This window comes from Natator depressus, chromosome 9, assembly GCF_965152275.1.
Source record: "Natator depressus isolate rNatDep1 chromosome 9, rNatDep2.hap1, whole genome shotgun sequence".
Taxonomy (NCBI): Eukaryota; Metazoa; Chordata; order Testudines; family Cheloniidae; genus Natator; species Natator depressus.
Window position 1 is genome coordinate 49,801,483 of NC_134242.1, and position 25,332 is coordinate 49,826,814.

General features: G+C 45.3%; 1 protein-coding gene across 1 annotated transcript in view; it reads left to right on the forward strand.

Annotated features, from left to right (window-relative positions):
- PTTG1IP (PTTG1 interacting protein) overlaps positions 1–9,579 on the forward strand; it is a 28,100-nt gene extending 18,521 nt beyond the window's left edge. Inside the window, exons 4-7 of the mRNA XM_074963021.1 lie at positions 353–458; positions 596–661; positions 1,799–1,845; positions 7,036–9,579. Coding sequence (XP_074819122.1) covers positions 353–458; positions 596–661; positions 1,799–1,845; positions 7,036–7,082 — 266 coding nt within the window. The 3' untranslated portion in view covers positions 7,083–9,579. The remainder of the gene's footprint in view (positions 1–352; positions 459–595; positions 662–1,798; positions 1,846–7,035) is intronic.
- The last annotated feature ends 15,753 nt before the right edge of the window (positions 9,580–25,332 follow it).

A 25,332-nucleotide genomic window follows, 5' to 3' on the forward strand; every position in this document is an offset into this window, starting at 1 on the left:
TAATTAAAGATTTAATCTTTTAATTCCTGGAGATGCCAGGACAATCCTGGAGGATTGGCAACCCTAAGTTATGCATCAGTTAATTGTATAACACCCCTGTACTGTGGTAGCCTTCCTGCTTGGGATGATTGTAGTTGACTGTAATACCTGTACTGCTTTCTACAGGAGAAAAGAACAAAAAAAATTTGAAACAAATGAGTCAAGCTAATATTTCTGACTTTTAAATGCAACTAAGCTTCCAGAAAACAATGGCTTCTGTGTCATAATGCAAAGGCCTCAAGGTTGTAATTCTCACGTTCTTAACATCTTCATACGCTTTTGTACTTATAAATGTTTTGTTTGACTCTTTCAGTGAACTTTGAAGCCTTGATCATCGCAATGTCTGTGGTAGGAGGAGTGATCCTTGTTGCTCTCTGCATCTGCTGCTTCTGCTGTTGCAGGAAAAAGAAGAGCAAAAAGCAAGTATCTGAAAATCTAATCCTACTTTACAGCACTTTTAGAAAGTTACAAAACTTAACTAGATGCCCAAACCCTGGTGAATGCCAAACAGAGCCAGTTGATGGTGGTTTATGACAGTCTCTATTATTCCTGTCAGGCCAGACAAAGACGATGAAAAAGCTGCCAGAGAAAGGGAACAGAGGAGAGTACGGCAAGAAGAGAGGTGAGTACCCAGTGTGAGGTAATGGGATGGGCAAGGCAGAAATGGATCATCTTCTGCTTAAAATAACTTTCTGTAAACAGATCAACACACCTGTCTTGATATTGGAGAAATGGAATGCTATATATGTTCAGTCTTGCTCAAATTGTAAAATATTAATCATCTGTATATTTACCGGTCTCCTAATAACATGAGGTAGTTGGTAATTTAAATGTACCATCACGTACACAGTCCTAGGTATCTGCATCCCGACTCAATCTCAACACCCCCATGGCCCAAGATGAGGGGCTCCTTTGGTGACAGCAGTGGAAGTACTTAGCCATTGGAGAACCTAAAACTGCTTCCCAGTGCCAGATCTCAAAGGGACATATGACTTTACCTCCAACCAGCAATCTGTGCAACTGGATTAAAAAAGTCTATGTATTTGTGTAAATTTCATTAGTGAGGCCCTGTTCTTTTGGCTAATGCTTAATCTTAATGTAATATTATCAAGCATCTCTGGAGACTACTGTTTCCATAGGTGACTGGTTGAACTTGTTAAAATACATAAACTTGAGGAGATTTGAAAACCTTGACTTGACATACTAACTCATTAGAACGTGAAACTGTTAACACCTCACCTACCTTGTCTCTCTAAAAGGAGCTATCTTTTATTGGACCAACTTTTGTTGGTGAGAAAGATTAAGCTTTTGAGCTTACACAGATCTGTGTAAGCTCAAAAGCTTATCTTTCTCACCAACAAAAGTTGGTCCAATAAAAGATACTACCTCACCCACCTTGTCTTTCTAATTCCTGGGACCAACTGCTACGACATCCTGGGACCGATGGCTGCAACAACACTGCATACTTAGTTCTTTTAACAGTTTTTTTTTTTTTATAATCTGTTTGTACTGTAACTATTTCTGATGGGTTTCCTCTTGAGTCCCGGGTTGTTGCATTTAATGCTTTTTTTTTTTTTTTTTTTTCTCCTCATGAAGGCCTGTTGGGGGCAGGGAAACACAATCGGTATGCAGACTGGTAACCGTCTAACCCTATGTATATTGGCTCCAGAAACTGGTACTTTGGAGGAAAAAGTATAGGAAGAGACAGATAACTTCATTAGCTTATACTTTTTTAAAAGTCTCTAATTTGTTTTTGCAGGAGAGCCGAGATGAAATCTCGACATGATGAAATCCGGAAAAAATATGGTAAAATTCATAAGTTCACAAGTGACTTTCTTTTTCAAGTGATTCTTCAAATCCATGTATTGCACTAAGTATTTGATACCTTGCTATAAACAAAACATTGACTTCATGCATCACCAAATGATCAGTTGCACTGTGGGAAGGAATACAAGAATTGCTATTGTCTGTTTGTATTTGGTCTGACACCCAGTACCACCTGTTTGAGTGATCTAGGAGTGAGTAGGAGGGGGGCAGAAACTGCATAATAAGTCATGCAGCTAATAGTTCATTACATTAAACCAAAAAAAGTTTATTTTTCATGAGATTTCAGTTAAACTTAATAAAGGCAGAAGAAAGCCACAAATAGACACTGAAAACAATGCAGTTACAGTGAACATTCAGACACAGCCCTGACACAGCGCCAGATGGGAATGCTGGTCAGCTTGTTCTGTATGTTGCTTTTTCTGCTTTCCTGGGGTTTAACTGAAATCTGCCAAAACAAAGGTGAGGAGGAAGCTCTGAGATTCCAGGTAGGATGCAATAAGATTTTTTCCCCCTCAAGTGATTAAAAATAACACAAGCCAAAGGATACAACCTGTCCAGCCAATGGGCCAGATACTCAAGAAGTGGCACCTTACTCCACAATAATCCTGTAGGATCAGATTCTTTACCTCAGGTGCAGTGAGGCTGGGGGCTGTCAGGGAACTGGCTGCATGTGGGGGAAGTTTTTCAGTGGTCATCTCTGGCCACTGTGAGGTGTGCAGTGGATTTAGCAGAGACTGGAGATTGCAGCTGATTGACTCCAGGCGGAATGCTCATGTGAGTAATGGTTCACCAGTGAGAGTACATGGCTCGCAGTCTGGCCCAAAGGAAGCAGGTGACATCAGGCTCTCATCCCTTTCATCCTCTTGTGCAGCGTCTGTAAACCCTTATTCCTTCTTTGGAGGGGCTCCTTGGGACTGAAGTGAGGAAAGAGATCCTGGAGGTGGGGAGAGGAGGGGAGGGCCATAATCTGAGAGAGTGAGGTTGGGCACTTGAGGGAGCAACAGCCAGTGGCAGCAGAGTAAACAAATAGAAGCAGTGAGAGATAAAAAGGCATCTTTTAAAAAGTGGAAGTCAAATCCTAGTGAGGTAAATAGAAAGGAGCATAAACACTGCCAAATGAATTGTAAAAATGTAATAAGAAAAGCCAAAAAGGAGTTTGAAGAACAGCTAGCCAAAAACTCAAAAGATGAAAAAGCATTTTTATTAAGTGCATCAGAAGCAGGAAGCCTGCTAAACAATCAGTGGGGCCCCGGACGATCGAGGTACAAAAAGAGCACTTAAAGACAACAGAGTCATTGCAGAGAAACTAAATGAATTCTTTGCTTCAGTCTTCATGACTGCGGATGTTAGGGAGATTTCCAAACCTGAGCTGTCCTTTGTAGGTGACAAATCTGAGGAATTGTCACAGATTGAAGTGTCACTAGAGGAGGTTTTTGGAATTAATTGAGAAACTTAGCAGTAACAAGTCACCGGGACCAGATGGCATTCACCCAAGAGTTCTGAAAGAACTCAAATATGAAATTGTGGAACTATTAACTATGATTTGTAACCTGTCCTTTAGATCAGCTTCTGTACCCAATGACTGGAAGATAGCTAATATAACCCCAATATTTAAAAAGGGCTCTAGAGGTGATCCTGGCAATTACAGACTGGTAAATCTAATATCAGTACCGGGCAAATTAGTTGAAACAACAGTAAAGAATAAAATTGTCAGACACCTAGAAGAACATAAATTGTTGAACAAAAGTCAACATGGTTTCTGTAAAGGGAAATCATGTTTTACTAATCTATTAGAGTTCTTTGAAGGGGTCAACAAACATGTTGCAGTGGGTTGGACTAGATGACCTCTTCCACCCTTATATTCTATGATTCTGTGTGGACAAGGGGAATCCAGTGGACATAGTGTACTTAGATTTCCAGAAAGCCTTTGACAAGGTCCCTCACCAAAGGCTCTTAAGTAAATTACGTTGTCATGGGATAAGGGGGAAGATCCTTTCATGGATTGAGAAATGGTTAAAAGACAGGAACAAAGGGTAGGAAAAAATGGTAAATTTTCAGAATGGAGAGGGGTAACTAGTGGTGGTCCCCAAGGGTCAGTCCTAGGCATAAGTGGTCTGGAGAAAGGGGTAAACAGTGAGGTGGCAAAGTTTGCAGATGATACTAAACTTCTCAAGATAGTTAAGACCAAAGCAGACTGTGAAGAACTTCAAAAAGATCTCACAAAACTAAGTGATTAGGCAACAATGAAATTTAATGTGGATAAATGTAAAGTAATGCACATTGGAAAAAATAACCCCAACTATATATACAATATGATGCGGGACTAATTTAGCTACAGCTAATCAGGAAAGAGATCTTGGAGTCCATCGTGGATAGTTCTGAAGATGTCCACGCAGTGGCAGTTAAAAAAGCGAACAGGATGTTAGGAATCATTAAAGGATAGAGAATAAGACTGAGAATATCTTATTGCCCTTATAAATCCATGGTATGCCCACATCTTGAATACTGCGTACAGATGTGATCTCCTCATCACAAAAAAGATATACTGGCATTAGAAAAGGTTCAGAGAAGGGCAACTAAAATGATTAGGGGTTTGGAACAGGTCCCATATGAGGAGAGATTAAAGAGGCTAGGACTTTTTTGCTTGGAAAAGAGGAGACTAAGGGTGAATATGATAGAGGTATATAAAATCATGAGTGGTGTGGAGAAAGTGAATGAGGAAAAGTTATTTACTTGTTCCCATAATATAAGAACTAGGGGCCACCAAATGAAATTAATGGGCAGCAGGTTCAAAACAAATAAGGAGGTTCTTTTTCACACAGCGCACAGTCAACCTGTGGAACTCCTTGCCTGAGGAGGTTGTGAAGGCTAGGACTATAACAGGGTTTAAGAGAACTGGATAAATTCATGGAGGTTAAGTCCATTAATGGGTATTAGCCAGGATGGGTAAGGAATGGTGTCCCTAGCCTCTGTTTGTCAGAGGGTGGAGATGGATGGCAGGAGAGAGATCACTAGATCATTACCTGTTAGGTTCACTCCCTCTGAGGCACCTGGCATTGGCCACTGTCGGCAGACAGGATACTGGGCTGGATTGACCTTTAGGCTGACCCAGTATGGCCGTTCTTTTGCTCTTACCTTAAGTCCAGGTTTCAGAGTTGCCTTCACAGCCTGATGTTCAAGCTGCTGCCCTACTGGGGTGGGGTGGGCAGGGAAAGCCACTGGGCCCTGGGTGGGTCCCTCTTAGTGCAGCCACAGAGAGGAGGCTGGAAGGCCTTGACTTGCCCTTACTTGTAGCTGATGTTGGCTGCTGTAGAGGATGAACTCTGTGGATCTGAGGACTTAAACTGTCTTCTACAAAGTCCTCTTGCCTGCTGTCCCCATTCCTCTTGTGGAATGGGGGAAGAGTAGATGAGGCTGCTGGGCCTGGTGCCTTTGGGGAAGGAGAGGAACCGGAAGGCTCTGCTTAGCCAGTAGCTATTGCCATGAGGAAGTCTGTGCTGTCTTCATGCTCTGGCCAGGTCCAAAGCCCTACTGCACAGCTTCCAGAGTGTGAGAAGCTCTCTCCTGTTTCACTCAGTGGTCCGTGTGCTCTGTCTTTCTACGAGTAGGGATGGTGGGAGAGCTGGTGCTGGCTGCTTTGGAGAAAGGAGCCGTGGGGCACAGCAGCCTGACCTCAGCCTTTGGAAAGGGGCTGTGGTAGAGCTGGTGACCACCTTTCATAGACAGCTGGAAGGAAACTTTTTTTCTTTTACATCTTTCAGGAAAGTGGGATGAGGGGAATTACTGCAGCTTTCATTTAGCCAGACCCCTCATGCGGAACACACTTCTTCCTTAAATTCCAGCCTTTACCAAAAAAACACGTTGATCAGCCCTATGCTTGGACTTCCAGTTGTTTTCTTAAACATCCTTCAAAGAGGAAAGAGCCTATACACTACTGACCTTTCTCTTTTTTTTTTTTTTTTTTTTTTTATTTTGTTTAAGGAGAAACTTGCCACTGCTTTACACAAACATCTTAGTATGGAACTGGGTTTTGTTAGACTTGCAGGGCAGAAATACTTAAATGCAGCGTCCATTGTTTTGGGTGTAAGTGCTACCATTTCAATGTTTACCTGATTTGTGAGCACAATTGTATACACTGCAAATGCTATCATTTAGTTAAATAATTGAGTCAAGCCTGTACAGTCATGCTAAGAGCCTGAGGTATCTACACACCCAATTTTCATTTAAATCAGTGTGAGTTAGGCTTCTAAATACCTTTGAGGCTCTAAGCCAGGAGTGGGCAAAGTTTTTGGCCCGAGGGCCACATCTGGGTATGGAAATTGTATGGCGGGCCATGAATGCTCACAAAATTGGGGGTTGGGGTGCAGGCTCTGGAGTGTAGCCAGAAATGAGGAGTTCAGGGTGTGGGAGGGGGCTCTGGACTGAGGTAGGGGGTTGGGAGGGAGGGGATGAGGGCTCTGGCTGGAGGTGCGGGCTCTGGGGTGGGGCTGGGGATGAGGGAGCAGGAGGGTGCTCTGGGCTGGGACTGAGGGGTGTGGAGGATGGGAGGGGGATCAGGGCTGGGGCAGGGAGCTTGGGTGCCAGAGGGGGTCAAAGGCGCAGGCTCTGGGCAGTGCTTACCTCAAGTAGCTCCCAGAAGCAGTGGCATGTCCCCCCCTCCGGCTCCTATGTGGAGACATGGCCAGGCAGCTCTGTGCACTACCCTGTGCGCAAGCACTGCCCTTGCAGCTCCCATTGGCTGTGGTTCCCCCTGGCTGCCCCTATATGTAGGAGCCAGAGGGGGGACTTGCTGCTGCTGCTTCTGGGAGCCGTGCGGAGTGGGGTAAGCCCCTGACCCCGCTCCCCAGCTGGAGCGCCAGAGCGGGGCAAGTCCTGGATCCTGCTCCCCAGCAGGAGCTCAAGGGCCAGATTAAAACATCTGGAGGGCTGGCTGTGCCCCCCCATAATTTGCCCACCCCTGCTCTAAGCCTTTAAAGATGGGAGGAAAACTGTGTACTGTGTCATAACACTTGCATAAGTGACCGAAAGCAGACTTGGTACTGAGTGAAGAAATATTTGATTTATTTGTACGATCAGAGTGCACTCAACTTGTCTACTCTTCTCCTCCCACCCCCACCTCCCTTTCAATCCTGAAATGTATTAGTCTGACTGGAGCTTTTTTCTTTTCAGGCTTGTTTAAGGAAGAGAACCCTTATGCCAAATTTGAAAACAACTAACTGGCCTCCCTAGAAGTACCACGCAACACCAAAGCTCCTCTACCTTTGCCGACTGGAGCTTTACAGTATAGGCTTAGAGACTTTGCATTCCAAACACCAAAAAAATCAAATTAATGAGATGCTGCGACAGCCTTAAATTGCCAAAAAGACTGTCATGAGCTTCAGTAGAAAGCTTTGTGCTAACTTGGGACAGAGCCTACTGTAATCCCAATGAGCTGTTACAAGCAGCGAAACTGAACCAGAAAGAACCTGACTTTACCTCAAGACATTCTAACATAGCTCAACAGACTGTGCAGCATTGTCTGGGAGTCGATTTTAAGTCTTTGCTATTTCTGTTGTCTGACTTGCCAGACACTTTGTAATACAATGGTTTCAAAGAACAGCTTATTGAACCAGTCTTGCCCTTCTGCCCTACTACTTCTTTATTCACCAAATAAAGCTTTAAATCTGAGGGCAGGGCAGGACTGGGGTGGGGGTGGGGGCTAGTTTGGTCCTACATAAGGTATAGCAGCAATTCAGAGTATCAGGGTAGATGAATAAAAGAAGACTTCTTAGATCATCAAGGCCTTAACTGTCACTTGAAGTGCCTATGCAGTTCTGTGTGTTACTCAGCAATTCTTTCAACTTTTGTAAGGGTTTTTTTAATTATTCTGAGGCGGGGAAGGGAGTTTAGTCTTATTTGCACTTAATAAGTAGATGCTCGTTCTCCTTTCAGAATTCATTTTGTTTAAGTCTGTCCTACCTCTGCTCTGTGCCTTTCTGTAACTTCTCCTATAATAGTAAAAGTAATTCAAGACTGATATTTTGTAACAATATAAGATTTAGATGTAATACTAGGATTTTGATCCATTAGATAAAATTATAAATAGACTGTAAAGCTTTAGCAATATTGATTTGATTCCTCTAAGCCTGATTGACTTTTGCTTTAACACAAAGTATAATTTGTTTTCAAGAATGTGTTGGCAAACCCATGCTGTAGCTGACGCAGCATATAATCTCTAAAAGAATGTTCTAATAACCAAACGGTCAGAAGTATGGAAAGGCTTTCATACAGCAGGAGCAACTGTGAAGCCTTTTAGTTGAGCTGCAATGTGGCCTCTGCTTTGCATTTAATATAATCTGCTGTCCTTGCAAGTGTAAGTGGAGTAACCAGCTTTTCGGGTAGTTCTGCATTGTCCTAGGCACAGCAGCCTGGAATGTTGCCTGGTGCCTTAAGGCTTGAGCCAAGTAGCTATGTATAGTTACTAATCTGTGTGTGTGAAAGTGCCGTAGAGAAGTGGAAAGATGGGATGAAAACATCTTATAGGAGATGGGTTTTAGTTTTCTATGAAACACTCAAAATATATCAAATAACTGACAACCTTGAGAGCAGACAGCTGGAAGCGGTTGCTGGTTTTTTCTGAGACACACTTCTGAACAGGTGAGGCAACTTGATTTTCGAAGTTTCAAAGTGTTTTGGGCACATGAAACAAAAACAAATGGTGGTAACATTCACTGTTACATTCCAGATCATCTCAGAACTTTCTCAAGTCAGTGGCCAAGTGCCCATTAATATACAGACCAGCCATAAATATTTTGATGAATGTTGAAGTATCAATTTTTTATTCCAAGGAAACCATTTTTGTGTAGAATACTGTGTAATGTCTTTTGAGTAAGACATGTCTGCCCTGAAAAGACTGCCTGTTAAAATGATAACTTGGGATCCCTTTCCTTGCAGACTTCTAAAAACTAACCTGGAGGTGATATTTCAGTACATCATCTGGGATCTTGTAATATTGCTGGGGAATTTGTAAAACACTTTGTAATGTCACACTCTTATGGCTGTCCGGTCTCCTAGAACAGTGGTTCTCAAACTAGGGCTGCCATTTGTTCAGGGAAAGCCCCTGGTGGGCTGGGCCGATTTGTTTACCTGCTGCGTTGGCCGATCGCGGCTCCCACTGGCCGCGGTTCGCTGCTCCAGGCCAATGGGGGCTGCAGGAAGGGCGGCCAGCACATCTATCGGCCCGTGCCGCTTCTCGCAGCTCCCATTGACCTGGAGCAGCAAACCGCGGCCAGTGGGAGCCACCACTGGTCAAACCTGTGGACACAGCAGGTAAACAAACCGGCCCAACCTGCCAGGGGCTTTCCCTGAACAAGTGGCGGCCCTCGTTTGAGAACCACTGTCCTAGAACATAATAAATGCCAAACCTTGGAGCTGAACTTTGAACGTTTTCAAAACTAATCCATCGTGTGTAAAACCTTATGGACGTTGATCGGCTTGAAGGGCACAGTAGCATTGAGCTGTGTAGAGCTCTTCCGCATACTAGTAAGATGTGATATCACTTCCACTAACACTGGACATATGGGCACAAGAAACTTGCATATAGTCTTTAATCTCTATACTGTGGGGTGTGGTGTTTTTTTTCCCCCCGCCTTCCTTTCAGCAGTTTGCAGACAACTTCAGGCAAGCAACCAATAGCTAAATATTTAAATGCATTACTTGGCTAATGCTCAATAAACAGATTTAGTAAGTATAAACAGTGTGCCATGTGTGTTTCTTCTTTATAATAAACTACAGTACTCCTTTTGGTATTGCCCTCTTTAAAATGGCATATTAAAGAAAAGGTAGATGTTCTCTGGCTTATTTAGACGTATATATGTTTGGTGAAAAGCAGCATTGCTCCTTGGATAGTCTAAAACGGGTGGGCAAACTATGGCCCGCAGGCTAGATCCGGACACTCGGGGCTTTGGATCCAGCCCACAGGATTGCCACCCCCATGGTGCTGTGGGCCCCGCTCCAGGAAGCAGCCAGCACCATGTCCTTGCGGCCCCTGGGGGGAGGCAGAGGGCTCTGCATGCTGCTCTTGCCTGGGGGTACCTCCCCCGAAGCTCCCATTGGCCACAATTCCCTGTTCCCAGCCAATGGGACCTTTGGGGGAGGTACCCACTGGCAAAAGCAGTGCATGGAGCCCTCTACCTGCCCCCCTCTCCCCCAAGGCTTGCAGGGATGTGGTGATGGCCATTTCTTGGAGCAGCGCAGGGACAGGGCAGGCAGGTAGGAAGCCTGTCCTGGCCCCGGTGCGTGCCGCTGCCACCCCGGAGCCGCTCCAGGTAAGTGACACCGGGCCGGAACCCACACCTGTTCTGCACCACATCCCAATCCCCCTGCCCTTAGCCGCGCCCTCCTACACTCCACACCCCTCCCAGCACCACTGCCCTGAGCCCCCTCCTGCACACCGCGTCTCCCCAAATCTGTCTACCCCAAGTTCTTAACTACTAGCCACTTGGACTTTTCCCATCTGGTTTATTACCCCAAAGGCATGAAACCAGCCCCTGTGTTCTCAGTTCACTTTGGTGCACACACTCCACACTGTTTGCACACTAGAGAACTGCTTGGGGGTAAAAACAAAAAGTTTGTTTAATAGAAAAGCCACAGCTTCAAAGACATGAGTAAGGGAAAGCAAACCTAGCCAAGTTACACAGAAAATGAACATAAAGATGCTACTTCAGGCTTTACACTTTCAAGTTTAAATAAAATCCCTTTTCTAATAAAAGTTGCCCATTTCCTTAAAACTATTTCCTAGCATGCCCTCTACCCATAGGAGGCTGCCAGTGACCACTGGATTCCTCAAGTTCTGGATAAAAAAACCTCAGATGCAAGCCTGCTTTTGAAAGGCCTTTTTTCTTTTAGATCATGATGATCCATGTTCATTGAGTGGAAACTTCCTCTTGACTCAAGAGCTGGGATAGCTCAGTGCTTTTCCATTCACTCCTATGGCCCTTACTTATCTCTTCCAGCGCTGGACAATGTTAGTTGGAGCTAGTTTCATGTAAATGCCCAGTTGCAAGGTGCCCCTTGCTGCTGTGAGGTGGTTGAAATGATGAGCATGATTTTCTAGATACACTAATACCTAGATCCATAACCACAGTCCGCATGCATATTTTGTAATGACCATCCTGTTCAGAACATTACAAGCTTTCATAAAAGACCTTCCTCAAAACACTTTGCATACTGTGTTATCGTAGGTTTCAGAGTAACAGCCGTGTTAGTCTGTATTCGCAAAAAGAAAAGGAGTACTTGTGGCACCTTAGAGACTAACCAATTTATTTGAGCATAAGCTTTCGTGAGCTACAGCTCACTTCATCGTATGCATCCGATGAAGTGAGCTGTAGCTCACGAAAGCTTATGCTCAAATAAATTGGTTAGTCTCTAAGGTGCCACAAGTACTCCTTTTCTTTGTGTTATCGTACTATACCAGTTCGTTCAAATTGCGCATTTTGGGGGGCTTAAATTTACTGTTCTTCCCTTGGGTGCCTAGAGCCTGATTGTCATAGAGGTGTGTGGGAAACAAGTTCTCTTCTGGGAGGTGTTGAGTGGTGCAGGGGAAGGGTAGCTGACCCGTGGGCCACTGTACCTTCATGCGTTGGTAAACTTAAGCTTTGTCTACACACAGGAAACTGGCTGGTATAGATACTCAGTATAATTTAGCAGCTTCCCAGGCAGCATGTACCCAGAGCTCCAGGTGGGCAGGGCTAAACTGTGCTGCCATGGTGTCACTCTGTTGTTGCTCTAGCTAGATTAAAACGTGGTTTGTGAATTGCTTGTCCCTAACACTGTTAGTGGAAAAGCTCTCCTTTGTCCATTGATCGCTGGAGGGAAAGGACTACAGACTCTTCCATTTTATTTAAAAAAAAAAAAAAATCAACTAACCTTTGCTCCTCTTCATTAGATTGTGACAAAATCATTTACTAGATTCATTTCTTCCATTTGGTTTTTTGCTACAATGTAAAGCAAGGAAATTTTCAGATTGGGCTTTTTGTGTCTCATAATCCAGAAACCTAATTTACCTCAAATTTGATAGTCCATATCTCCCCTCCATGCTTAATCTGGCAGCACTGGGGCCTGTGTTCCTTTGATGCTAGAGAAGCTGGGAATGGGCAGCATCAAGCTTATGCTAGCAACTCTTGCCTCCTCACCTATGCTTGGGCACTCTTGTTTCATATCCAGCTATCCCACTATGTTATGGCACTTTACAGGCAGAATACAAAAGGCATGTCCTAAGGAGAGTTGATGCTAACATACAATTAATTACCTTGGTGTAGGAAGATTAGAGTGGCAGATATACAGGCTCAGGAGACAGACATGCACGACTCATGCCTTGGGCACCCGTCTCCAGATATCATGCAATAAACAGGCATTTTTGGAGAGAGACACTTGCCTCCCTAACGCTTTTTCCTAGGGGAGGGTGAACTGGCCTAGGAGCCAGAGGATTTCTGGTCTTACCTCTACTACTGAGCATTGGAAATGATTTTATTTTTTTTTTTGGGTGTCATTCATAACTCTTATGACTGACCCAGGCTGCATCTCCCCAGCCTGGGAGCTTGGTGAATCTTACAAATGAGGTGACCTTTGTCTAGCCTGTTACTTCAGACAGAGCTGCAAATAAAACCCAGGTCTCTAACTCAGTGTGATTGGGGTGTATTAACCCTGAACTGATGATGGAGGGGTTAAAGAAGTTCTTTGGGAAAGGCTGGCCCCACCTCTTCAGCCCTATCAGTCAGGTTAGGGTGAAATAAGGGCTTAAAAGCTCTGGGTGACAGCAGACATTAGCTGTACCACTCAAATTTTTTCAGTGTGCAGACAGTACAAGGTGCCCATCAGCAGCCTGAGGATTGTGACACTAGCCACACAGCTTTTCAGACAGCACGTACCTGGTGTGTGCTTGGCTGTCCGGTCTGGAAACGCTCAACCATGTTCTGATCTAGAGCCTGGCCCTGCGATCTCCACCATTCCATTGCTGCCTCCTAAAGTGGTGTAAAACCACTAGAAAAGAATGGCTCAGGTCCCCCTCTGGGGGGGGGGGGGGGGGGCAGTGGATAATTGTCCACTTTAGCTACAGTTGCTCCTTCAGCATTATGGGAAGATATCTGTGCTGTGGCTCGGAAGTGCCTGGGTGCAAAGCTTTCTGACCACCCATGTGGGGAAGAGTCTATGATCATAGAATGCATATGCATGAGAGGGCAGAAGATGTCTGCATGGGAAAACTTTATTTTTAGCACTTTCTACCTCTGAAGGGCTTGACTTTGCCATTTTAAAACAAACCATGTTAAAAGAATGTAATAGGACCGTGAAATCATTGTAATTATTGAAAACTTTGCTCGTGCACAATGTCTTTAGAAGTGAAGCTGGATGTTGTGTTAACACTGGGCTCGTTTAAGGGAACTGTCCTATTAAGAACAGGGTGGAGCACTCGCTGGTAGGGTTTGCAGGAGCCAGAGCAGGGTGAGTTTGCCTGTGTGGCCAGAGTGTGGGAGACTCTGCCTGGGCATACTCCAAAAAGGGGAGAACTTGGCAGAAGTTAGAAAGCAAGTGTCGTTCTTGAGGGCACCCTGGGAGCAGAAGCTGTTGTTCAGCATGTTGCCAGTAAGCCACAAAGCCTGTCCCTTCTCCTGTTGCTATCAGAATGCAGCCCAACTCAGCAGGGATTAGAAGCTGTTCTTATCCAATGGCTGGGCAGCAGCATCTCAGATGAGTTTGTCCTAGTCCCAGCTCCCATGTCTGCACGACTTGGCAGACTCAGCAGAGAAGGGACTGTGGTACCACGCTACTCCAGGGAATGCGTTCCCTAGATGCAGGCTGACAGGGTAGTGGGGGTGGTGAGGACTTGCCATGCTAGTAAACAGGACTCGATTCATCTGTATGCAGTTCAGATTCCCCAGCCTAGCTGCATCTGGGGCTGGCAGGTCAATTCTTCCTCCTCCAAAATCTGAACAGTCTCCCCATCTAAAAGCTGGGTAGGTCCAGAGGCCTCCTGAATGTCATTATGGCAAAAGCGAAGTTGGCAGTTCCTCAATCCAGGAGGAAGAAGACTACTCCTGGGGAGATGCTCTGACTCTTATGCCATCTTCCTTGACCTTGTAAGTTTATGTATTTAGGCAGATTTCTGCTGGGGGGCATCCACCTACTGACTTCACAGAACATCATCTCTAGGGCACCACTCTGTTCCCATCCAGCCTTGTATTGACCGCGTGCCTATCCACGTGCTCTTCGATTTGACCTAGTCCTTCTTGCCCCCTCCTCCCTTTTTCAGAGGATAAGCCATGTGTCTGGGGGGGAACAACCATCTTGTGGCTACTTTCTACTTGCTAGAGGTCAAATAGGCCAATGCCTTTCACCTGCCCTAAATCCAACTCCCTTGTAAAGGGTGAAGCTTAGTTATATGCAAACTAGCTTGCTTGATCTGCATGGAGTGGCCCAAAACTTGGTAGCTATGGCTACATGCATCTGCGATCTGTTCAGTCTTCCTGGTTTGCTGCACAGGGGCCCATTGCTCTCAATTCTAGAAGTATCAGTACCTTAAGATAGTCCCGAGAGGGGAAAGAGTCTGTTACAAGGTAGGGTGTGAATCAGAAGTCACAATCTAGTACCCACCTGACCAAAAGCATCATGCCAGCACTGCAGCCTCTTGGAACACTGCCGCTTGTCCTTTTATCATTGTCATTTCCCCCCCCTCGCCCCCGCCCAATTCACTCATACTCAGTTGAATTGTAACTTCTGCTCCACCGTCTTTTCACCCTCCTCCATTCCTCTCTCATCTCCTTCCTGTTTAATTTCCATCTCCATAGTACTAGACTCCTTTGGTCTCCTTGATCAGCACTCTGCCTAACCCCCTCCCTCCCAAAGCACCATTCTTCTGTTCCCTGTCCATGATTTTGTATTTACTTCCAGATCACTAACAAAAGCTACTGAATAGCATCTGACCTAGCCCTGATCCCTACAGCAACCTCATTAGAAACACCCATTCAATGATAAATCCCTACTGACAACTACTTTGAGATCTGGCAGCCAGTCCTCAAGCCAGTTAGTGTGTGTATTGATAGTATATAGTGCTCACTGTTTAATCAGAGTGCAGTGTTGTTTTTTTAAAGTTGATTTTGTTGTATCATGCACCACCAAATACTTGGCAGTATATTTTATATGTGAGCAGGAAGAACAGACCCACCAGGATATAAGCAGGAAGGGTAAAAGAAACTCAATAGTGATTAAGACAAGAACTGGAATAAAGATGCTGTATGTAAAAAAAAAGATGTATATTAAAAGAATAGAAAAGCTGCAAGAAGAGATTATGCAAAATGTTAGCAGTTAAGATGCACACAGCCAGGAAATTAAGACAATCCCTCTCCACAACCTGCTGTTTGTTAATAATTTTGGCAAATGAGAGTTTAAAGCAAACTCATTTTAAGCATCACCTGAAATCAACATGCACTGGATTTAAAGACAAACCATTGAATTTTTTTTCAAGAACAAATTAATTGAATTACCCACCGAAAAGAAAATGATAAAATCTGATTTTATTAGTAGCAGTGATCCCTCAAAAGTATGTATCAAGCTAGTTTGTGCATTGCAAAAGCAGGAAAGCTAAACACTGTCAAAAACTGATTTTACTAGTTGCGAGAGATGTGGTGTTAGTAATGTTGAAAGAGAAAGCAAAACACTTTAGCCCTCCTTTCTCTATCAAGGGCCATGGCTTCACGCAGAACACAAGTCATGTTAGAAAATGTCAAAGAACAACGTGTGCCTATAATAAGATGTAACCACTTCTCTGTTCTGCACTTAGATGAGTGGACAGTCATGGGAAACACTGCTAACTTTTTGACATGTGTGTAAAGCTACCAAGGCAATAGACCCGTCAAAGAAGTTTTCCTGTTTTGGGAACCTTTCCCCACTCATACCGCTGCAGACGGTGTTCTCAAAGCTTTGAACAAGGTTGCTGCCTAGTGGGCGTCTGTGCCTGCTCTGTTGAAGAATGTACAGGTGGTACCCAGGCGTTGACTAGCTGCCACAGCGCATGGATTGCTTGTGTTGGGGCTATCGCTCCATGGGCTGAGTGGATTTAGCATTCTTCATATGGGTCCTGCGATTTGCTGGGGAGTAGCAGTAGCACAAGCACACAGATCCCAGGCTGATATATTTTCTCACTGGCCTGGGTCTGCTGGTGTCATAGGAGGTTCTCCCTGGCAAGTCACCCCACAAGACCCAGACATTCCCACATCTGCTGGATGTACTGTAGTATGCTTTGGGAGTGTTCTTCTCAGCCTCCTTAAGGAGATCTAGGCTTACTTGGGCGCAGTTGGCCATACAGTAACTCCAGCGTGAAAAGCCCAGCAGTGCCTGTAGCACCTTCTGCACCCCACAGAAAGGGTACAGCAGAAGCCTGGCTCAGTGTTTGGGGTCTGTTTTCATGATTTTTTTCACCCTTTGTTTTAGGGTCTGATTAAACTTCTCTACCAGCTCATACATATGGAAGGGGCTGGACTGAACTGAGGTTTGGCAGGGTCTGACCTAGAGAGCTGCCACACTTCCTGTAATAAGCGGGTCATGAAGTTTAATCCCTTGCTGGGTGAAGACCGGGGACAAACCTACCCATCAACAGACCTACGCCAGTTCCTTTGCTATTGGCTGGACAGTCATGGCTGACAGGATCACACTGAGTCACCACTAAGGCAGCTGGCAACAATTCAGCTAAACTGACTTACCCTGCAGTGACTCAGTTCTCGGCAATGCAGTGGCAGCCCATCCCTAAGCAGAACCCAGGTCAGATGATGCCCCAGCTCAGGTATTTTCCCCAACCCCACCAGAGCTGCAGCCAATCTGTCTAACAGCCCTACCTGGACAGGGACCTTCCTGCTGCCTCGTAGGGTAACAGACTCACTAGACTCCCAGCCTGATCCAGTTTCTGCTCTACTCTGACCTTGCTCCAGCCTTCTTACTGACCCCTTCCAGCCCTGCCTCTGCCTCCTGGCCTCCCCCGCCCAATCCTCACTACCCAGATTCAACCTTTGGCCTGCACCTTGACTCCACCTATAGTACTGATTGAGCTTGCATATGGGCTTTGATCTTAGTTCTGACCGCAGCCTGTCCCAATTCCAGCACTGCCCTTGGCCCCATCCTAAGTCTGGCACTGACCTCTACTCAAACCAGTAGGCCTTACTACCATGAGCTAGTGCCCAACACCCTGCCTCAGTTTCCCTTTGAGTCCCCAGAAATATCTTACAGCAAAAAGGTCTTTAAAGTAATATTCCTCCTCCGTGAAGGTCTAGTTTGAGCCTTTCCAGAAGCCCCTTTTGGCCCCTCTCCTTAAGTCCAGGATTTGACAGCAACTGGGTGCTGGTTGATTTCTTTCCCTCCAGCAGCTCTCTCTGGCTTGGAGCCTCCTTTTGACACCCCTGCCCAGTCATCAAATCATTCTCTTAATCCTCCCCAGGTGGGTCTAATAACCCCAAACACCTGTTGGTACTGGCTAGGTGAGAGGGGAGCCTTGCCTCCCCCCATAAAGCTCCTAGTCCTGGGCCCTCACAGAAAAAACCCAGACCAGTGTTCCTACTCCTCCCCTCTCCCAGAGGATGATTGTCCCAGGGGAACCAACTTCCTTCTCTCCCCTCCCATGATTGCTTCAAGGCCTTCTGTGGAAGAAGGTAATTATCTTCTTCTGCCTTTCAGGGCCAGTACCCCATTACAATCCTGAATCCACTAACCCTGACACTGTTTGCCCCCTACATTGTACTGGGGGCCACATATGCCCGGTAACACCTATCATCTGCTGAGGCAGTCAGAGACCCACAGAGCTCTATGGCCTCATACCCAGTGTAGTTGCACTTCATAAGGAGGAAGGACTGACTAATATGTCCTGGCTTCCTACAACAGAAACAGATCATTGAGTTGCTAGTTTTTGGTTAATCCTCCAGAAGTCCTCCACAGATGCCTGGGTATAGTTCTGATGAAATGTCTCAGGGCACCTTGTGGGATCCAGTAAGTGGCAGTCTCTTGCTCTATGGGTTCTCCTGATTGCCCATGGTGGGTCCTCTGCGCGCTGGGCCTGTGGCCATCTGGCTTGGGCTGATCAACCTTGCTGGGCCAACCTGTGGCCGGACGGTCTTTGGCAGTTTGAACTGTGACTGCTAGTGAGCTGGGATTATGCTGCTGTGTCTGAATAGGAGCCAGAAGAACTAAGTATTGTTTTAATGCCACCAAGTCTACAGTGTCCATTGCAGTGTGTACAAAGACAAAGCCTAATCCTGGCATTGGGCAACAGTCCAGGGTGGTGACCTGGAAGGGGAAGACTCTGTCCAGAATTGGTGGTGATGTCCCTTGGGACACTCCTATCCTGTCAAGTATAGCGGCCTTTAGGCTATCCTCTAAAGGCTGGTAGGTGGTATGGATTTCTCTGGATTGGAAAGGTACAAGCCATACAGCCCAGGTCTCCTTAGCCCACTAGGCCATTACTGCTGTCCACTTGAACATGATAGGCCTCTGGATCATCACCTGGCCCCAGCTTGGAAAGGGCCAGGCCAGTACCTAGTGTTGCTACTCTGATGGGGCTAGGCTGGCCACCTGCTGGAGCGCTGACTCTTGAAACTCTCTCTTGCTGTTGACTATGTTGCTGCTGTTGAATCACGAGGCCTCTTGTTGTCCCTTGAGAAACAGTCACTAGGCCTCAGCCTGGGCCTGTCATCAGGCAGGAGTGGCAGGAGCTCTTCCATCAGCCCCTTCTTCCTAAAGAGGAATTCGGACATCCTACTGCTGGTACCAGTTGTCACAGGGTGGAGTGAGCCAGAGGAGCTTTTTGCTAAGTGACCCTGCCTCATCTTACAGCAATCAAATGACTATTGAACCTAGGGTGGCCACCTGGACCTTACATATCACAGTAAACAGCCTTGTGTTGACTTTGACAAAAAAGGTGCAGTCTGAGTTAGGCTCTGGCCAGACTTCTTGGGTTACAACACAGAGATCAAAGAATCATAGAAGATCAGGAGGTCATCTAGTCCAACCCCCTGCTCAAAGCAGGACCAACCCCAACTAAATCATCCCAGCCAGGGCTCTGTCAAGCCGGGCCTTAAAAGCCTCTAAGGATGGAGATTCCACCACCTCCCGAGGTAACTCATTCCAGTGCTTCACCCCCCTACTAGTGAAATACTTTTTCCTAATATCTAAACTAGACCTCCTGCACTGCAGCTTGAGACCATTTCTCCTTGTTCTGTAAAGTAAAAGAAGCAGCTGGAGGCAAAAAAGCATTCTTTAAACATTGGAAAGTAAATACTACTGAGGAAAATAGAAAGGAACAAACTCTTGCAAGTCAAGTGTAAAAGTATAATTAGGCAGGCCAAAAAAGAATTGGAAAAGCAACTAGCAAAAGACTCAAACTGTAGTCCTCCCAGGGTTCAGGTCCTTAATTAGTGCAACAGGGGCTTGTCACAGTTTTCCTTGGCTGGAATATCTCTGTAGCCCTCCACAGGCTCAGTTCTCAGTCGAGGGGCCTATCTCAGTACCCTCGCTGGTTTCCTGTAGCTCTCCCTGGGCTCAGTCTTTAACGAGGCCCACAGTCTTTAGACAGTCCTGGCCCTGGTATGGGACCGTCTTTATTCTCTCTAGCCCCAGCTCTTCAGCTGAATCGTTCAGTTCAATCAATCTCCTTCTGAGGGTATCTCAGTTCAATCACTACCAACCCTCTTCGGGGTTTTCAATCCCTTCTCCTGGGCCTCTGTAAATTCCCCTTCTTCAGGACTTGTGTCACTTTCCTAATGGCTGGTGGGGGGGACCCCAGGCCCACCCACTATTCCAAGTCCCATCCCAGGGACCCCATCAGTAGCAGCCATCTGCTGTGTCCTTTTTCTGTATGCTACATTTCCGTGGGCCACTTCCCTGCAAACCCTGATACCTTCCTTTAGCCTTAGCTCAGGGCAATATTGTATTCAGTCCCAGGAGCCAGCCAGGAGCTCTTTCTTGCTCCTCCAGTCCCTGCTAGCAACTTCTCTGTTCATGCTTGTACAGGTCCTTCAGCCAGCCAGGAGCATCATCCTCACTCCTCTGGCTCTAGGCAGCAACTGACTCTCATTGATACTGCAACTCCTTTTATAGGGGCCTGCAACACTCTGACTGGCTTCTCTGTGTAGCCTCCCTGATTTGCTGCTTCCATCACAGCCTCTCTAAGCTGCTTGGAGGATGCTCCTCCACTGCCCTTTTTCTGGGAAGGGATGTGGTAGGACCCCAAGGACCCCCAGCAGGGCCCCTGGGCCTTGTAAACCCAGTCACAAACTTGTTGCCAGGGGATGTTGTAAAGGCAAAAAGTATAACTGGGTTCCAAAAAGAATTAGATAAGTTCATGGAGTTTAGGTCCATCAATTGCTATTAGTCAAGATGGTCAGGGATGCAATCCCCTACTCCGCGTGTCCCTAGCCTCTGTCTGCCAGAAGTTGGGACTGAAGGACAGGGATGCATCATTTGATAATTGCCTTCTTCTGTTCATTCTCTCTGAAGCACCTGCCATTGGCCACTGTGGGAAGACAGTGATAACGAGATGACTGGTTCTGTGGATGAAGGGAAAGCAGTGGACGTGTTGTTCCTTGACTTTAGCAAAGCTTTTGACACGGTCTCCCACAGTATTCTTGCCAGCAAGTTAAAGAAGTATGGGCTGGATGAATGGACTATAAGGTCGATAGAAAGTTGGCTAGATTGTCGGGCTCAACGGGTAGTGATCAATGGCTCCATGTCTAGTTTGGCAGCCGGTATCAAGTGGAGTTCCCCAAGGGTCGGTCCTGGGGCTGGTTTTGTTCAATATCTTCATAAATGATCTGGAGGATGGTGTGGATTGCACCTTCAGCAAGTTTGCAGATGACACTAAACTGGGAGGAGAGGTAGATACACTGGAGGGTAGGGATAGGATACAGAGGGCCCTAGACAAATCAGATGATTGGGCCAAAAGAAATCTGATGAGGTTCAATAAGGATAAATGCAGAGTCCTGCACTTAGGACGGAAGATTCCCATGCACCGCTACAGACTAGGGACCGAATGGCTCGGCAGCAGTGCTGCAGAAAAGGACCTAGGGGTTACAGTGGACGAGAAGCTGGATATGAATCAACAGTGTGCCCTTGTTGCCAAAAAGGCCAATGGCATTTTGGGATGTATAAGTAGGGACATTGCCAGCAGATTGAGGGACGTGATCATTCCCCTCTGTTCGACATTGGTGAGGCCTCATCTGGAGTACTGTGTCCAGTTTTGGGCCCCACACTACAAGAAGGATGTGGAAAAATTGGAAAGAGTCTAGCGGAGGGCAACAAAAATGTTTGGGGACTGGAACGCATGAGTTATGAGGAGAGGCTGAGGGAACTGGGGCTGTTTAGTCTATGGAAGAGAAGAATGAGGGGGGATTTGATAGCTGCTTTCAACGACCTGAAAGGGGGTTCCAAAGAGGATGGCTCTAGACTGTTCTCAGTGGTAGCACATGACAGAACAAGGAGTAATGGTCTCAAGTTGCAGTGGGGGAGATTTAGGTTTGATATTGGGAAAAACTTTTTCACTAGGAGGGTGGTGAAACACTGGAATGCGTTACCTAGGGAGGTGGTGGAATCTCCTTCCTTAGAAGTTTTTAAGGTCAGGTTTGACAAAGCCCTGGCTGGGATGATTTAATTGGGGATTGGTCCTGCTTTGAGCAGGGGGTTGGACTAGATGACCTCCTGAGGTCCCTTCCAACCCTGATATTCTATGATTCTATGACAGGATACTGGGCTACATGAAGCATTGATGTGACCCAGTATGGCTGTTCTTATTTATCTTATTATGCCCCAGCAGATTTATGTACTCTGTTGGAAAAAGAGAGCTGATTTAAGGCTCAGAACAGAGAATGGGAAGGAGTCCTTATGTCTGGCTTGGCTGAGTGCCAGGAGCATCCTCCATTCAGTAGCCAGAAATCTTGAAGTGGGGTAGGAGGGCAATTAGTTGAGTTGGGAATAGAGCTGGGTGCTCTATTTTGTCCATCCTGCAATAAAATTCCCAGTCTGTAGCAAAATGAATCCAAGACCTTTCCTGAAAAATGAGATTGAGGGTAAGAGATAGCCAATAGCCTAGTGGTTAGGGCTCTTGTCAAGGTTCCTCCCCCACTCTGAACTCTAGGGTACAGATGTGGGGACCTGCATGAAAACCTCCTAAGCTTACTTTTACCAGCTTAGGTTAAAACTTCCCCAAGGTACAAATTAATTTTATCCTTTGTCCTTGGAATATCCACTGCCACCACCAAACTCTAACTGGGTTTACTGGGAAACGTAGTTTGGACACGTCTTTCCCCCCAAAATCCTCCCAACCCTTGCACCCCACTTCCTGGGAAAGGTTTGGTAAAAATCCTCACCAATTTGCATAGGTGACCACAGACCCAAACCCTTGGATCTGAGAACAATGAAAAGGCATTCAGTTTTCTTACAAGAAGACTTTTAATAGAAATAGAAGTAAATAGAAGTAAAGGAATCAACTCTGTAAAATCAGGATGGTAGATACCTTACAGGGTAATTCGATTCAAAACATAGAGAATCCCTCTAGGCAAAACCTTAAGTTACAAAAAAGACACACAGACAGAAACAGTCATTCTATTCAGCACAGTTCTTTTCTCAGCCATTTAAAGAAATCATAATCTAACGCATACCTAGCTAGATTACTTATTAAAAGTTCTAAGACTCCATTCCTGTTCTATCCCTGGCAAAAGCAGCGTACCGACAGACACAGACCCTTTGTTTCTCTCCCTCCTCCCAGCTTTTGAAAGTATCTTGTCTCCTCATTGGTCATTTTGGTCAGGTGCCAGTAAGGGTACCTTTAGTTTCTTAACCCTTTACAGATGAGAGGATTTTATCTCTGGCCAGGAGGGATTTTAAAGGGGTTTACCCTTCCCTTTATATTTATGACAGCTCTCATCTGGGAGACCCAGCTTCAAGTCCCGACTGCAAATCAGGCAGAGCAAGATCTTGAAACTGGGTCTCCCAGGTGAGTGCTCCTAACCACTGGGCTAGTGTCTATTCTGGGTTCTTGTGTTTTCGCTCTGGTTTTGACCAGAGATTCCATCCTGGATCTGAGAAAACTTATGTTTCTGTGAAAAAAATTTAGTTTCAATGAATCAGCATTTTCTGATCGAAAAAACATTTCATCCAAAAATTCCCAACCAGCTCTAGTTGGGATATGGAAAGGATAGGTTCTGTAGGAACAGAAAGACCTGGACAAAAGAGAGAGACTATTGAAAGGGAGTACGGGTTAGGCAACTCCAAGAAAAAGACACTTTCTGTAACTGAAGCAGGGACGTTAAAACAGTAAATTTAGCATTGGAAAGAAGGCAGAGGTAAGCTAAAGAATAAAGCATTAGGTCAGACATTAGCAGGAAAAGAGGAAGGAAATTGTGGTGGGAGGGTGGGTTTTGATTTAGCAATCACAGTTAAAAAGAAACATTTGCTTGCTGGCAACTACCCATCAGCTAGAAACAATGACCAACATCATCACCTGCATATGTTCCAAATTGGTTTTCTTTCCCTGACCGGCTTTACCCCCCTTGTTCTAAAGGACTGTTTTCTGGGAGATAGGGAGCTCTTCTGTGTGAAGGGAAAAGCCCCTCCAGCAGTGACATGCTTAGAATCACAAGCTAGACTAAACCTGACTTGGATCTCTCTGTGTTGAGGTGTGGTGGAATCACTGAGTCACAGAGCACCTGCTTCAGAATCCAGGACTCTTAGCAGCAGCACTGAATACATAACAGATCATAACAGATTTTCAGTTTATCAGGTTACTCTTTTTTGTTGTAATGGACTGGGTGTGGCAGAAGTTCTCAAACTGCACCTCATGATTTGTCCAGAGAGAGATGTTTGTTCCCATCCTTGTTTCCTGCTGCTAAATTATATAAAAAAACCACTAAAAATACATTCCTCCTATTACTTTTTTAGGTAAAAACTGTTGTAGTTGCCCAAGAGATGTTATTAGAGATTTATGAATGAAAAGTGATGCATAACAGCTAGGTATTATTTATTATTAGTCAATGGAAGGGGTGGTTTGTACAATATGAATGGGGGGAGGTAGCTCAGGAGAAAAAATTCTTATGAAAATAACCTTGGGACAATGGTTTATGTGTATCACTAGACAGACAAGATGGGTGAGGTAATATCTTTTACCGGACTAACTTCTAATATCCTGGGACCCCCCCAGCTACAACTATGCTGCATACAACATATGTGTGTCACTGTCCTCTTCTGGAGAGAATCAGAACTGTTTCACTAAGTTATCATTTACTGCTCAGTTTCTTAATTATCTCAAGAAGTAGGGGCCTGTGCTTTTCGAGCAGCAGCTCTAGTTTGACTCCAGGAAGTTCTGAGAGGCCAGGTTGTGCAACAGAGTGACAACGGCGGAGTACCTGGAAGACCACAGATTTCCTATACCATTGATTACAAATTGTTATACTGGTTAGGGTTCAGTCTTGTCTGGCCCTAGCTATCTTCATTGCTAAAATAACTTACCTGTTTGCAGGTGACCTCTGTCATCCCATCACTAGCGGCTGTACCAATTCAGGGAATGCTTTTTAAGGATAACTGCTGCAAATCATATGGTACACATGCAGTAATTCCTAATAGAAAATAGGTAGAAAGACTATTTCTGTTAGGATCCTGGATGGTGGGAAATTACTTTGGCTGCTATACAAAAGTCATGGGACCAGCAGTCAGTCTCTCTTCCTCACCAAAAGAGAGCAATTTATGGTGTAAGCAAGCCTGGGATTGCTAACCCTGTCCCTTATATGTAACTCATATTAATTCTACAAGGGAAGTACATTGCATTGACATGTGTGAACTACTGCTTGGGTGTGCACATATATATACATGCATATGTATGTGTGAGGGGTTGTGAGTATACATATATGCACTCATGCATTCATAAGTATGATACTATGTATGCATTTGTGTGATTTTGTATGAAGTCTTTTCATAGATTCCATGGCTAGAAGGAACCACTGTGATCATCTAGTCTGATCTCATGTCTAACATGTCTTGTATATGCATTAGCATGTTATGCATATCCATTCCTAGGAAAATACGCCCCCAACATATGTATACATACGTGCAGTTTTTTTGTACATGAACATGTGTGCTTTTGTGTATGAGTCTGAATTGTTTCGGGGCATTTATGTGTACACATTTAGTATGCCTGTATGTTACTGCTGTATATGCACGAGTATGTGGTTCCTTTGTTTTTGTGAGCATATACGGTTGTGTGTTTTGTGTATCTGCATATGTGCAAAGCTGTGTATGTATACATGTATGCTCATTCACATTTCTATGTTTTTGGGCAATGTAGGAGAAAACAGAATGTATGTATACTTTGTGCACGTTTTCTTTCACGTGCGCGCACAGGTTGGGATGTGGATACAGCTTGAGTATGTATGTGGGTTTTAAGATGGCTGTTTAGAGCATATATGT